Genomic DNA, 16,050 nt, shown 5'->3' with positions numbered 1-16,050 from the left:
GCCAGCAAGCACACCTTATGTACAGTGTATAGGATTAGGTAGAAGAAATTATAGTTATAGACTAAAACAGATGGATGATAAACACTGTAAGATAGATAGAATAGTTTATTTCGAAGAAGTAAATGTAACTAATTACCAGTTATGTTTGACATTGCTTCATATGGAGTTATATCTATGTGCAAAATACCTTAATGAATGTTTTAACTTACTCTTGCCTTAATCTATAAAAATAAGGAGAAGACTTCAATAGAAAACAATGAGACAGCTCAATCACTGAGAGGATGAAGTCTATATTCATGCAATTTATTGCTTCTAAACAAATGTGTGTATTTTTGTACTTTTCTTAACTTCATCTGTACAGGTGTTCTTATCACTCTTTTTTGCAGAACGTATATTGGATGGGTGTGTGTTTTACAGGTGTTTCCCTACACTTCCACACACAATATAGCATGTACGGGAGTATAATAGAACAATACATATAATGTGTATATAATGATTTTTGATTTATGAGATCCTTAACCTTGTAGAGAATTGCAAGAGACGTTGATATTTTGCCTTTAATATAAGTGAATCTAGGATAGTTTGTGATGTATTATCACACCACGGATTTCCCCCCCCCAGATACTCTGTCTCATTCAAAGTTATTTATTGTCACTTTACTATTTGTAGAATATGCACAATTCCCAAATATCATGAATTTTGTTTTACTCATGTCCAATGTTAATTTATTATAGTCAAACCAAGTCTTCATATTATTTATTAGTTTTCTAGTTCATTCAGAAGTTGTTCCAAGTTACTTCCACAGTACAGTAAATTTGCATCATCTGCAAATAATATTATTTTCAAAGACTTTGAAATTGCACATATATGTCATTAATATACAATAATGTACAGAACTTATCTTTGGGGAACCCCACATACAACAGGTTTCAATTTTGATTTTATGGCATTTATTTGTTTATATAAATAGTTTCTGGTTTTTAAGGGAACTGTTAACCCATGATAATGCCACCCCTCTGACCCCATATGTGCAAAGTTTATTAAGTAAAATGTTGTGACTGACTTTATCAAATGCTTTTTTTTTAATCTAAAAAACTCCAGATAGCATATTCTTTGTTTTCAGTTGCAGTTGTTACTGTATCTTTAAATTCCATTAAGGCATGTGTTGTGGTTCTTTTGGGTCTAAATCCACACTGCTGTTCATACAGTACATTGTTTTTTGTGGGAAAGTGATACATTCTATTGTAAAATATCTTTTCCAGTATAGAAGAGAACTGTGGTAGCAAAGAGACGGGCCTATAAGAATTTATGAAACATTTGAAGACAAATATTTGTATCAGAGGGGTGAAAAATGAGGCTTGGGGACATCTAACTTGTTCTCATTTAACATATTAAACATATAAAAAATGTGCTGAAAAATCTACATCACATTATTGTGCAGGTGAGATTCAGATTTACTTAAACAATATCATGAAGTTGCTTCAATGTTTTTTCTATTTATTCTAATTAACAGCCTGAGTCCATAAATGTTAATATTTGCCCACCTCATGAACAGCAGCAGCCACAGATCAGTCCTTAAGTCTGTGTCTCCACCTGCTGGTGCGTGATGGTCTGTTGGTCTTTTGCACTCATGAGGAGCAGCAGCAAAAACCAGAGTGAATGACCATTTTAGCTCATTGCAACAGTGCTAGGTAACTAGCTCTCCAGCATAAATACACTGAACAGTGTGCGGTCCTGACATTAGCGTTAGCACTGATATTTGACAGATACTCAGTCCACATCCTAGCAGTGTACTCTCACTCAGTTTGTCCCACTGTTGGTAGTAAAAGAGGACTGTTCGTTCACCTCTGGGCCCTCACTCTGTACCACAACACTGCAACTCAGGGACATCAGTACATCACACTTTGTATCACATTAGTCTTGAAGAAGTGGGCTATAGTAGACACCTTGATAGCTTGAAGGAAAGGTCAATTAGAGTTGAATTCAAAGACTGAATGAATATGGTATTTAAAGTAGCTGTACATAATGATACAAATATATGTTATTTATATATACCGCCAAATTACAACAACAGTTGCCTCAAGGCACTTTATATTGTAAGGTAAAGACCCTACAATATAAACCCCCTATAATACAAAGGAAACAGAGAAAACCCCAACAATCATATGATCCCCTATGAGCAAGCACTTTGGTGACAGAAAAGCTCCCTATTAAGAGAAAGAAACCTCCAACAGAACTGGGCTCAGGGAGGAGCGATGCATGACCAGACAGTGACGCAAATGAATCCCACTGTTTTCTGGGTGGAGTATGTGATGCAGCATGGTGAAGCTCGGCGTCTGCATATAACCTGATCTAGTTACAGTGGCGCAGCTTGGACACAGATTAACACACTGCATTAAATGGTTTCATGTTTGGTTGGACTTAGTCTCCAATGTTTGGCTCTCTTTCAGTCACTAAAATGTGCCACAGGGCTCCATCCTTATATCTCTTTTGTTACATATCAAAACTCTAAATTTAAAATTGGATTTTTATACAGAAACAGTCTCACATTAAAGCATAAAGCCTATAAAGCTCTCATAAAGCTCTCCTATTCCACTAGAACATTCTCACAGGTATAAAGCTCTCAGTAAGAAACCTGTAAAAATAAAGGATTTTCAAAATAATCTTCAGTACTGGAGTTTTTCCTGGGTGCTGTGTTGCTCACTATTCTAAATATTACTGACAGTTGGTCACACAGAAGAGGGTTTTCAGCAAACACTGTTACTCTGAGTGGTGTTATTTATATTTTCACAGACTGTCAGATATGAAATGCAATTCTGAGGCTTTGGTTAGAGTCACCTACTGTAAATATTTTTATCCGAACTGAGTACTGACTGATAAACATCAGAGAAATCAGAGAAAATGTGAGTGGAACTATGAATATAAACGTGTTTTGTGTTTTCAGGTGGCATGGGCTCAGAGGAAGCCTTTAGGTCTTCGATTAAGATAACTGTTGCTTTAAGGAATGTGAGAGTAAACACGACTTGGCATGCCCCTCTTTTTGTTTTACAGTTGTAGATCACAGTGTGTTGTCGTCCAGTCAGAGTGCAGCTCTTAACTCGTAGCTGACCTCTAGGCAGACTACACTCTGGACCTGCAGCTGCAATCTGACATTAGATTTTTCTCACACACTGGGGATCTTTTTGTGTTTCACACACGATGCAGGTTCCCACGTATCCTCTTCTTCTTCTTCCCCTCTCCCTCCTGCTCCTTCATTCTGTCGCTCCAGTACACGGAGGCCATGCTCTGGTTTTTCCGGGAGAGTTCAGCCATTGGTTGAACATGCGGACCATCATAGAAGAGCTGGTAAAGAAAAACCACTCGGTCACCATCCTAGTGCCCGATGCATCGCCTACTGTCAACTACAACAACAGCCGCGACGCCGCCAAGTTCAACTTCCTGGTTTTCAAGGTAACACTGGCGGTTATACAGCGTGTTTGTAGCCTGACGGAGAACAGAAAGAAAAGTAAAGAGACTCAGATTGATCAGAAAAACAGAATAAACTCTTCAGAACTGAAAGACACAATCCAGGGCTTCAGATCTTACTCGGTTTCAGATTTTCCGAGGAAACCCAGATAACAAGCAGTAGTTCTTACGTGACGTCAGAGCTACCTGGCGATGTAGTAGTAATGACATTAGAATAACACTGATTTTTAAAATTAGCCCATACAAAATAGTAGGGCAAGTTAGCTTAAACAGAAGGAGAAAAGTATGCTTTTCTTAGACAACACAATATCTGAGAAAATATTACATTTTCATGTCATAATTTTCAGAATTTTCCTTCCATAAAGCTAGCTAGCTATATTAGCAATGATGCTATAAAGTTGTTAGCTAGGGTGTACCCCCCACCCCTCGCCCTATGGCTCCAGCCTCACACCCGTGACCCTGATGAGGATAAGCGAAAAAGAATGGCTGGCTATAAAGTTGCTTCAAAATGTTATTTTCTAACTACGTTTTTATTATTTTACAATTACGCACTTTGTACCGTAATTTACACGGTGTTATCGATATTTGTAATCAACAGCCTTGAAATGTAGAGCCAACTCTGCTAGTTTCTTAGGATTTTAAATAAACAGTTTAAACTTATTGATGCTGCACACAGGTGTCTATCATATTATTTTCTTTGACTTTAATAATGAAAAGGTTACACACAGCACTGCTCAGAGGCAAAAGCTAGTAATACTTGGACAATGGGTAACTTTAAACTTGTGTTCTTCTACACATCTGACAGGTCAGCTGTTAGACACAAGTACTAGTAGTGGAACGACTGAAATAAAGCAGCAGTTCTTTAGATTAATTCTCAGGGCTCTTTCATTAAAACAAACCTAACACTCAGATAATTAGAGTATTTTAACTGTATTATAGGGGTGGAATTGTGAAGGTGAAATTTTATTGGAATTTGCGAGAAACGTCTGGGGGATAATGTGTAAGTAATTAGTATGTATTTGAATTTTATGTTCTCCCTCTTTTTATTAACATCTTTTCATTGTCTTATTTCAGATTCCAGTTAAGCACAGTAAGATAAACAAGTCCTTAAAACAAGTCCTTAAAATATCCTTTGTTATAAAAGTCTGAACTTGCACAACACTACTAGTAAGTAAGTAAGTAAAGTTTATTTATTAAGCGCTTTTCACAGACAGGCAGTCACAAAGCACTGTACACAAAGATTAAAATAAACAGTACAATCAATAGACATTATACACAATGTAAGAGGTTAAATGTAAATAATGTAAAGAATATAAAATACGTAGATCAACAAAAGGCTTGTTTGAATAGAAAAGTTTTTAACTGGTTTTTAAAAGCACTCATAATGGAATTACATTGGTCAACGAGGTGCAACCTTAGGTCAATGCTGGCGTGGAGTCGGGGGTTTCAGACATTTGTCACTCAGTTGCACACAAGCCACCAGTTAAAAGAAATGGCAGGGACTATTAGCTGAGTTTAGAAGTCAGTGAGACTTCTGTATCACTGGACAGAGCTCACGACTGCTGTACATCAGCTGTTGATTCACATCATACTGATACTGATGGTGGTGCTGAAGCTCCAACTACTGAGTTCCTAATAACAAGTTTAAAATACTGTGCTTCAACATTTTCAGTCTCTTTAGTGGCACTGACTGCAGTCTTGGGCATTTTGCATGTGTTTCACCCAGAATTACCCAAAGATGGATGGTAGGGATAAAACATGGATGGTGGGGAATACCATCATTTTGGTTTGGATACAGCTGGTGGACTCTTTAGGCCTTTAGATAACTCTCAGGATTTCCTTATGAAAATTAAATTTCTTGCACAAGCTTCACTTGTTTTTAGAACAAACTGTGAAAAGGTTTTCAGAAAAGCTTCATGTAAAGATGTCACAACTGAAAAAAGGACACAGATTACTGCACCTGCATTATGATGCACTTGTGGCTCAGATAGGCCATTCAGAACAATACAGAAAGGTAGTAACTGAAAAGTGCACCCTGTCTTAAGGAGTACAATTTGTAGATGGCACTGCTGAAACATGCTAATACTTTTCTGAAGGTTTTGTTATAACAAGTCTTACTTCCAGTACCCCCAGAATTGGATGCTACCGAGTGTGGCGGTTGAACTGCAGGCTTGGTGTAACAAAGCTCCAAAACCTTACTAGGAAATATCCTTTATGCCCTGACAGCACAACATTGATTGCCATCCTTGTCAAACATTAATCTTTTTTTTTTTTTTATCAAGCTCTAAAGCCAGTTAATGAACTCATTATTTATTCTTTTCCCCCTAGTTATCATAGACAGGATAACTTAAAAAAAACAAAAAAACATGAAGTGGTTCATTATGCAGGTCAGTATTAGTGACACAGAAATTGTTCCTAGCTCCTGGATAACTACAGAGGAGCTTTCATGACCCCCATATCCTCCTCGAGAAACATCCAAAGTCCACGCTGCAATGAAGAGGACAATGATCCCAACGAGTCATGGCAAATGTATGAACCAGTCAGAATTCTCATAAGCCATGGTGATTATTATCAGCATAGGTGTTATGATATTTTAATATAACAGCTGTTTTGGGTGACTTATGGTCTTCAAAGGTACAGTGGGATGCAAAAGTTTGGGCAACCTTGTTAATAGTCATTATTTTCCTGTATAAATCATTGGTTGTTACAATAAAAAATGTCAGTTAAATATATCATATAGGAGACACACACAGTGATATCTGAGAAGTGAAATGAAGTTTATTGGATTTACAGAAAGTGTGCAATAATTGTTTAAACAAAATCAGGCAGGTGCATAAATTTGGGCACTATTGTCATTTTGTTGATTCCAAAACCTTTAGAACTAATTATTGGAACTCAAATTGGCTTGGTAAGCTCAGTGACCCCTGACCTACATACACAGGTGAATCCAGTAATGAGAAACAGTATTTAAGGGGGTCAATTGTAAATTTCCCTCTTTTAATTTTCTCTGAAGAGTAGCAACATGGGGGTCTCAAAACAACTCTCAAATGACCTGAAGACAAAGATTGTTCACCATCATGGTTTAGGGGAAGGATACAGAAAGCTGCTCCGAGATTTAAGCCGTCTGTTTCCACAGTTAGGAACATACTGAGAAAATGGAAGACCACAAGCTCAGTTCAAGTTCAGGCTCGAAGTGGCAGACCAAGAAAAATCTCGGAGAGACAGAAGCAACGAATGGTGAGAACAGTCAGAGTTAACCCACAGACCAGCACCAAAGACCGACAACATCATCTTGCAGCAGATGGAGTAACTGTGCATCGTTCTACCATTCGGCGCACTTTACACAAGGAGATGCTGCATGCGAGAGTGATGCAGAGGAAGCCTTTTCTCCGCCCACAGCACAAACAGAGCAGCTTGAAGTATGCTAAAGCACATTTGGATAAGCCAGCTTCATTCTGGAATCAGGTGCTGTGGACTGATGAAACTAAAATTGAGTTATTTGGTCATAACAAAGGGGCGTTATGCATGGAGGAAAAAGAACACAGCATTCAAAGAAAAACACCTGCTACCTACAGTAAAATATGGTGGTGGTTCCATCATGCTGTGGGGCTGTGTGGCCAGTGCAGGGACTGGGAATCTTGTCAAAGTTGAGGGACACATGGATTCCACTCAGTATCAGCAGAATCTGGAGACCATAGTCCAGGAATCTGTGACAAAGCTGAAGCTGCGCCGGGGCTGGATCTTTCAACAAGACAACGATCCGAAACACTGCTCAAAATCCACTAAGGCATTCATGCAGAGGAACAAGTACAACGTCCTGGAATGGCCTTCTCAGTCCCCAGACCTGAATATTATTGAAAATCTGTGGTGTGAGTTAAAGAGAGCTGTCTATGCTCGGACGCCATCAAACCTGAATGAACTAGAGATGTTTTGTAAAGAGGAATGGTCCAAAATACCTTCAACCACAATCCAGACTCTCATTGGAACCTAGAGGAAGTGTTTAGAGGCTGTAATTTCTGCAAAAGGCGGATCTACTAAATATTGATTTCATTTCTTCTTTTTTTTTTTTTTGTGGTGCCCAAATTTATGCACCTGCCTGATTTTGTTTAAACAATTATTGCACACTTCCTGTAAATCCAATAAACTTCATTTCACTTCTCATATCACTGTGTGTCTCCTATATGATATATTTAACTGACATTTTTTATTGTAACAACCAACGATTTATACAGGAAAATAATGACTATTAACAAGGTTGCCCAGACTTTTGCATCCCACTGTATCTATCCCAAAGGTATTTGAAAATGAGTTTTATCACAATTTCATTATAATTTTTACCACTAAAACACAAATTAAGATTAATCACTAACTTCAGTTTTCTCAATTATTCTTTTATTTTGACTCTTTTTAGATTCTAGAAACTTTGTGAGGCAACTTTTAAAGTCCTAAAATGTTGTATTTTGACATTTTACATAGGATGTTATTCATAAGTGAACAAGAGAAACTTGTATGCAATTTTAGCAGATGGAACTACTTAAACGTCTCAAGCCAGTATTTCTCAGTTTTCTTATTCTTGTCAACAGATGGTGCCTTACAAAAACTGATAATCATGGTGACAGAGCTGACAAGAGAAGCAAGGGACCTCCATCAAGAGTTCAAAGGCTTCTGTCAGTCCTGCTCCACTGAACCTGTTGATGCTGAGGTTTTGCCTCACAGTTAGGATGCAGTGGACAGTTTGGTTAAACTGCTTAATGATGATCTGCTGCTGTATGTACATACAGCAGCAGATCATCATTGGAAGATCCAATAAGAGGAGGTGAAAGCCATTTCATTGCAATATTTTGGTTAATTCTTATCACCCTGGAATATAGTGAACAGGTTAACAAAGTAATGCCGCAATTTGTTCCTTGTACCTTCTGTTAAACTGTGGCACTCCAGCACTACAGCACGTGGGCCAGTCTCTCTTTTCTTCTCTAAAGGCTGTCTGCCTTTCATGATAATATGCCTAGTAGTGTGTCGACTTTCTCCCTGCTAAAGAGTTTTGGCTAGAGGCTATCATCTGAGTTCAGATGAGCCTCTCTTTCTTGTGCTTTTGATTTTTTATTTTAGATGGCCTAACTCAGCAGGTGGGGGTAAATTGAGTTTCTGAATTTTCCTTTGCCCAGGCAGTGCTCCAGATTGGCTGGGTGGTGCAGGACGCCAGATATCCACCTCCATCCTGGTGTAAACAAAAAACAGGGAATTTAAAGTAATATTTTAAAGAAAATAATGTTTTTATAAAATAAACTTTTTTCTTAAGTGATGCAAAGATCTTCATTGTAATTTTTATATTAGATAAACCCTTATGCTTAAAAATATTTAAAAACTGTTAAATTGTAACAGAATGGTTTACAGATAATGTTTATCCTTTTTTTACATGATGCATAATATTTTTTCCCACAGGTTTAAATAATTTGCAGTGCTTTGATACTGATTGAAATACCTGCAAAGTCCTGTTTTAATCCTGATTTCCTTGTTGGTTCAATGTTAAATGTAAAAATGTGATGAAAAATGTCAGATTTCAGCATTGAATAAATTAAAATAATGTTGATAATCTGATATTGATTTAACATTATTTCAGTGAATGTTCACTACCATGGAAGCCTCCTGATATAGGACCTCAGTCTTATTTATTTTTTTCTGTTTTCATTATTTGTTTGTGCTTGTCTTTGAACTCACAACACACCCTTACTAGGCGATAACTGATACTGCTGAGCAGTGTGTTGTCTTCCATCAGATCCCTATGAGGAATCAAAAGAACTGTGAAGTGTTGATATTTAACAAGAATCAATAACTTGATCAGGGGGTTTTGTTTTGTTTTTTTCCCTGCAGGTGCCATACAGCAAGGAGGAATATTTGAGCCCCATTGAGGAATTCATCCACTTCTCCATGCACGACCCCTCAATGCTGCAAGTGGCCATGAAGCTGATCGACTTCATGGGGCGGAGCTTGGACTTCGGGAGGCAGCAGTGTGACGGGATTCTAAAGAACGATCAGTTGATGGCAACTCTGCGGGATGCCGCTTTCGACGTCGTCCTACTTGACTCCTTGGTAATGTGTGGCGACCTGGTGGCTGATGTGCTCGGCGTGCCGCTCGTCATCTCGCTACGCTTGAGCTTAGGCAGTGTTTTTGAGCGTCACTGTGGCCACGCTGTGTTTCTGCCGTCTTATGTCCCGGTAGCTCCTGTGCTGTACAACGACCACATGACGTTCACGGAGAGACTAATCAACTTGGTGACATATGTGGCGTCATCAGTGCTAACCGAACTGGGCTGGAAGCTGACGATGGATAAATACTACAGTGAGATTAAAGGTCAGAGGTGAAATCATACTGATGTCATCGTCTGTCTGAATTCATGAGGCATAAGGAATAAAAGTAAACTAATTCAAGCTTTTATTTTGAAGTCATACTCCTTATTTGCTGTATAAACAGGAACTCCCACCAGTGTGTGTGAGACTCTGGGGAAGGCTGACGTGTGGCTCATCAGGACGTTCTGGGACATCGATACGCCACGGCCAACCCCACCCAACTTCAAACACGTGGGTGGTCTGAACTGCAGACCCGCCAATCAGCTGCCAGAGGTGTGGACTCTGATCATTGACAGTACTTGTATTCTGAAATGACACAGTTAAATGATGATGTAATGATGATGTCACACCTTACAGGACCTGGAGGCTTTTGTGCAGAGTTCAGGTGATCCTGGTGTAGTTGTTGTTTCTTTTGGCTCCATGGTACCCAATCTGACGATGGAGCGCACCAACGTCATCGCCACCGCCTTAGGACGAATCCCTCAGAAGGTCAGGGCACTCACAGGCAAACAGAATATGGGTTATCATATCACTGCATCCATTGCAGAATGAATGTATTTAAAGCATTTAAGCATTGAAAAAGTGCTAGTACGAATGGATGAATGAGGAAAGCTCAGTAAAGTGCTTTGAGTGCAAGAACTTTACCTGTTTGTTGGTTCTTTGAACCAATGAGTATATCATTCCTTTCAGGTGATTTGGCGTCACCGTGGTGAAGCTCCACCTGCACTTGCGCCAAACATAAAGATTTCTGATTGGATCCCTCAGAACGATCTGCTCGGTGTGACTCATTTATGTTATTATAGGATTGTATGGAAGGGGGTTTTTGTTTTTTAAATTGAAAAGGTGATTAGAAACTGATTTTATTGTGGTGTTTAAAATGAATAAAAAATGTTTTTAAAAAGAGAAATGAATTAAAATAATTCTAATCAAAATTTTTTAAGTTTCAGACTTGTGACCTTGCTTTTGTGTTGTGGGCGTGTAACCAGGGGGAGGGACAGGGCGTAGACTAATGATAGACAGCTCCTGTGTCACATTTGTTGCAAATTAAAGACGCCATAATACATTTTTAAACATATGTATATTAACATGGTACAAACATTCACCTGTTAATATATTCCATCATAGAATAATCAGAAATAGTGTTTACCTGTTGGCTGCTGTCAGCCTGGGAAGTGGTGGCCATCTTCAACCAAACTGCTAATTTATAAATTGTCAAACATCAGTCTGTGCCCCGCCTCTTCCTCTTGATACACGCCCACAACAAAATAATTCATTTGTTTTCTGAAACACATTTTTAAAAAAAAAAAAAATTTAAATAGCAAAACTTGAATTTCAGTTTCAAAGCACTTCTTCAGTCAAAGCGAACCTTTTCACCTTGATTTAGCTCAGTGTGATTTCAAAAGAAAAGCCTAACACGGCCTATTTTTTCCAACATTTTCAAAAATATTTGTTAGGTTCTTTCACAGTTACAGTTTTGTTTATTTCCCCCCCTCAGGTCACCCGAAGACACGAGCATTCGTGACTCATGGCGGCACTAACGGTCTGTACGAAGCTGTGTTTCACGGCGTGCCTCTGGTCGGCTTGCCGGTGTTTGGCGATCAGTCTTATAATCTTAACCGTATGAGCCACCTCGGCACTGCCATCGTCCTCGACTTCAACAAAGTGACAGCCGAGGAGCTGGCAGAAGCACTGCATGCCATCGTCAACCAGCCAAGGTAAGGGTGATTATACTGTGAAAAAGGTATTTTATGTACATTTCTGTGCAAAGACCGATCTCCATGCACTTGGACCTGTTACTAAATTTTGATTTCCTGTGTTTGACCCTGCTCCATCACATTAAAAGTGCACTTTTGTTTAACAATGAAACAGCCATGTGACTTCCTGTACGTTTCCCATGATGCACAGCTACAAGACCAGCATGCAGCGTCTGTCGGCGGTGCACCGCGACCAGCCGGTGACGCCACTGAATACTGCCGTCTTCTGGTTGGAGTTTGTTATGCGACATGGTGGAGCTAGGCATTTGCGGTTGGCTTCACATAATCTGAACTGGTTCCAGTACCACAGCTTGGACACAGGCGCTGTCCTGCTCATCACTTTGATGACTGCCGCTGCTTTGTGTTGGGTGGTCATACGCTGCTTCCTGCAGCAGTGCAGACGACGAGGAGGAAGAGAGAAGGAGGACTGAAGAAAGATATTTTTGAAGGTAAATACGTTGCAAAAGGTGATAGGTTGCTTGGGGCAGAAGAAATGGCAGTGGGGGTAAACCAGTCAGAAAGCAGAAGACCAAGAGGTCTCATTCCTCACTGTCCTCTGTCCTTCATGCTGGATTTACAACCAGAGCACGGAAGGTTACTGCAAGTTTCCTTACCTTTCCCAGGGTCTACTGTGCCTCTTACCCTATGAGAGCTGCAGGCTCCAGCCCCTCTTTAACCCCTTAAAAAGTGGGAGAAGATGGCTGGATAGGAGTTTGCAAACTTTTAAGAAATGTTGCAAACATCCAAAAAGAAGAAAACATTTATTATACTTGAAAACCAGTTTAAACTTCTGCAAGGTGAAATAGTTGTCCTTCCTTTCCCTTGACGGCATGTGCTGAGAAAGTTTCAATAGTCCATCGATTTTCTGACTGCAGAAACTGACCCAAATTTTCCCTCCCTAGACACATTCAACAGTTTACCTCAGCAGGAGAAACACAGTTAAGAATGACTGCTAAACCACTAAAGTGATCCAGGTTGTGGAGTGTGCAGCTCACTGGGGACGCTTACATAAAATGGGCGGTCGTTAATGAAATTTGTCTCACCTGTGCTTTTCCTGCTAAAGGTCTTTAAGCCTCCAGGGACGTTTCACCTTTAAAACAGCACCTGTTATCTGCTAAGCCTGCTGTGAGGAGGGCTGCAGTGTAATGCAAGCAGATGGAGAATCATCAAAGCTGTTTTTCATGTTGTGTTTGGGGGTAGCAACTTTGATAGATGGTGCACTGACAACACAAACCTATGTTGTCTCCTTATTCTGCTTCTCTGAATGCCAAAATCCAATACTTTGTGGCATTTCTAAACTGTAGAATAGAACAACCCTTGTCACTGTACATGTACAAGAAAATTGTGGGTGCTCCACACCAACTTTACTGGAATAAAATATGAATAGTAGACAGCAACGAATAAATAAACAAGAGAAATATCATTATTATATTCAGCCTTTACCCTGGTGATGGTGAAAATGTTAACTGCAGATCCTGATCAAACTTACCTAGATGTGGCACCATGTGATTAAGTGCTAGCATAATTCAAATTCAATACAACAGACACATTTGTTCATCAATCTTTATTCACTTTTCTCTCAGCAGGAATCAAACACACCGATCTTCTTGACAATTAACGCATTCAATCATTTCAATCTTTATTTTAACCATTTTAAAACCCCGGCTTCAGCTCTGATGGATTAAATCCACTGCAGGTCACAAAGCTGAGCCTCTAGTGAAGCATAGCGAACATTTAAGTTGCATCAGTCTGTCATGGTGGGTCCTCAGCACAGCAGAAGCTTTACTTCTTACCTGTAGAAGAAACAGAAAGCAGGAATTAAACGCACTGCCAACAAAAAATATACACAGTATTTCTCTTAGCTCCCATTTAGCTACCCCTCCTCCTTGTCCCTTTCTTTTACCATGTAATTTTATCTTTTGTTAGTAAGTGGTGTTTCTATGCATGCAAATCTTTTGAGCCAGCAGTAACAGCTGATTTACAGCTCAATATATATATTTCTTGAGACTGTGTGTCTACATCTTTAAGATTTTTCGGGGGGCATTTTTGCCTTTATAGGATAGTGAAATAGTAAAGAGAGACAGGAAAATGGGGCGAGAGGGGGAGAAAAAAAAAAAAAATGCAGCACAGGGCCCGAGGCCATCCTTGACTTCGTCCTCACCCTCAGTTGGAGCTGTCCCTGAGCTGAGAAATGTCTACTCATTTCTAATCCTGTCTTTTCTGATCAATCCCAATGCAAAGCTCAGCATTTTCGGCTCTGCCTCCTGTCTTTTTATCAGTGGTACTGTCTCACAACCTTACATCACTGCTGCTCTCACTGTCATTTTTAAACGTTGCCATTCACTCCATCCTGCCTGCACTCTCCCCTTCACTTCTTTTGTACATTGGCCGTTGCTTTGAATGGCTGAACCCAGGTGTTTGAACCCGTTAGGTTCACTACCTCTACACTGTTACTCCTGCCTCCTTCTCATTTTCACACGTGTTCTGCCTTGCTTGGACTAACTTTCGTTCCTCTCTTCTCCAGTGCATACCTCCACCTTTATAGGCTCTCTTCCACCTGCTGCTTCCTCTGACTACAGATCAAGACGTCATCCGCAAAAACAATATTCAACAGAGACCCCCACCTGATCTCAGCCTGTCCATTATCACTGCAAACACAGAAGGGGCTCTGAACAGATCCCCGATGTGATCCCACACCCACCTTGAACTCATCTGTCACTCCTACAACATACCTCACCACGGTCTCATTTTGAATCTGAAGTTACACAGAGACCATCAAAAGCTTTTTCTTTACCCAACAAGCATCAATAAGACAGATATTTAGGAGTAAACTGTTTGTAACTTGTCCTTTAAAATGCACACGCAGAAAGTTGATGACTGCCTTCAAGTGCTGATTAATGACAGAGTGAATTAAGGCAGATAAGGAAAACATATCCTGAATATGTTAAACACGCTTTGTTGTCCAGATCAATACACAAACACCGAGCCTGGATGCAATGAAAACCAGTTAAAAACAAACCTGGTATCATCCACCCCAGCGCTGTTTTTCAAAACACCCTTCACAGCATGAAACCTGCAATAAATCCAGTCAGCACGACACAAGGCAGATCATCATGAAACAGGAAGGAGAAGAAGTTTAGTTTAAAAGATGCCGGGCTTTAATCGAGGGCCAGAAAGACGCCAGAAGGCTGAACACTACAAGTGTGCTGGCTCTAATACCGAATCCTCGGGAAAGCATCAAAACACTCTGCCCATTACTGAACACACTAACGAAGACATGCCAACAAGCCTCATATGCTCTGTGTGTGTGTGTGTGTCCTCTGTAGTGGTCCACACATGGAATCTATAATTCCTGATTCAGCCTCCCCACTTTTTCTTTTAACTTTCCTCATGAAAGACAAAACAGCCACGACTTTCTTCAGAGATGCGGAAGGACACACACGGAGATCAGCCAGAAATAAAATGAACAGAAACACAAACAAGATGAAGACAGAGAAGAAGAGAGCCATGTACCAAACAAAAACATCAATACGGTGACCACCAGAGACAACCACAGTAGAACAACAGAGAGGCGCTGGGACTGGACAGACCACAGGGGCTCGTGCTGTGTGATGTGGCCCGGCAGCAGGCTCTCTCCCTGGGCACGATGAGTGTCTGTAGTGGTCTCATGGGCTGGAGGGGGTGACCATCCTGAACTAATTGGATCATCCTTACATGCATCCTGATCCTCTGAGTCATCACAAATTCAGCTTTCAAAAAGCCATGTCCTATTAGCTGTGGTTTTGTGGTTTGTGTGTGTGTGTGTGTGTGTGTGTGTGTGTGTGTGTGTTTACCATGACATGAATCGTGTGCCTCAAAGCCTTCTGTTCTTTCTCAACATTAAATAAAAAAAGGGGTGGTGGGGGGCAATGCTTCTTTCTGAGTTAAATGTGTTAGAGGAGCTTTTGCAGCTAACGTGTTTGGTGCAGTTCTGCTGTGCCTACAGGTTTTCTTTGTGCAGGACTGGAAGTTTAATTATTCAAACCGACAGCGAGGACTAAAAGAAGGCAGTGGACTCAAACTGGTATTTGTTTGATGCTTACTGGGATTTGAGAGAGGCGTGATTGTGAATGTCAGAGTTTCTTTCACTAATTTCAGATCAATTTTCAATCTTTTCCTCATAAGTTTTTAATGTGAATGTTTATGTATTTGAAGTCCGTGTGAAATGACAGCAGTCCAGCACAGCGGGCCATAGATGAACGAGGAGAGGATCTTAAAGGGGTGAAATAATAAATCAACCATGTTTTTTTTCTTCTTCTGATAACTTTTTGGCTGAACCTCACTCATGATATCAAGGGTTGATTCCATGTGCTGTTGAAGATGCGTGAAACAGTTATTGTACCTTGTAACCTGTAATTGTCTTTTCTTTATTAAAAAAACCCCCCAAAAAACAGTGTTACTTAAACACAGATCCTTTCTCTTTGTATGTGTGCTCTATTTTCTG

General features: G+C 40.0%; 2 protein-coding genes and 1 long non-coding RNA gene across 6 annotated transcripts in view; 1 reads left to right on the top strand and 2 right to left on the bottom strand.

The window, feature by feature from the left end:
* Positions 1-2,935: 2,935 nt before the first annotated feature.
* LOC113023782 (UDP-glucuronosyltransferase 2A2-like) lies at positions 2,936-16,017 on the top strand. 4 transcript variants are annotated; one of them, XM_026170145.2, is made up of 8 exons: positions 2,936-3,450; positions 9,337-9,817; positions 9,938-10,086; positions 10,171-10,302; positions 10,504-10,591; positions 11,309-11,528; positions 11,719-12,016; positions 14,965-16,017. In XM_026170145.2, the coding sequence occupies exons 1-7, from the start codon at positions 3,199-3,201 to the stop codon at positions 11,996-11,998; spliced, it is 1,602 nt and encodes a 533-aa protein (XP_026025930.2). In that variant the 5' UTR covers positions 2,936-3,198; the 3' UTR covers positions 11,999-12,016; positions 14,965-16,017. The 4 variants fall into 4 exon arrangements, with proteins under 4 accessions (XP_026025930.2, XP_026025928.2, XP_080158488.1 ...); XM_026170143.2 differs by having other exon boundaries at positions 14,092-16,017; XM_080302362.1 differs by having other exon boundaries at positions 14,894-15,027.
* LOC145429199 (uncharacterized) lies at positions 11,858-12,469 on the bottom strand. The gene is made up of 3 exons (XR_013909422.1): positions 12,338-12,469; positions 12,182-12,246; positions 11,858-11,994 (listed from the first exon to the last, which is right to left on the bottom strand). It is a non-coding gene; the product is annotated as an uncharacterized LOC145429199 (long non-coding RNA).
* The window catches only part of aspscr1 (ASPSCR1 tether for SLC2A4, UBX domain containing), a 21,883-nt gene continuing 18,949 nt past the window's right edge, over positions 13,117-16,050 (bottom strand). Inside the window, exon 17 of the mRNA XM_026170142.2 lies at positions 13,117-13,360. Coding sequence (XP_026025927.2) covers positions 13,350-13,360 — 11 coding nt within the window. The 3' untranslated portion in view covers positions 13,117-13,349. The remainder of the gene's footprint in view (positions 13,361-16,050) is intronic.

The sequence above is a fragment of the Astatotilapia calliptera genome, chromosome 6, assembly GCF_964374335.1.
Source record: "Astatotilapia calliptera chromosome 6, fAstCal68.1, whole genome shotgun sequence".
Lineage (NCBI taxonomy): Eukaryota > Metazoa > Chordata > Actinopteri > Cichliformes > Cichlidae > Astatotilapia > Astatotilapia calliptera.
The sequence above is the reverse complement of the archived record's forward strand: the minus strand, read 5'-3'. Positions and strand labels throughout refer to the sequence as shown.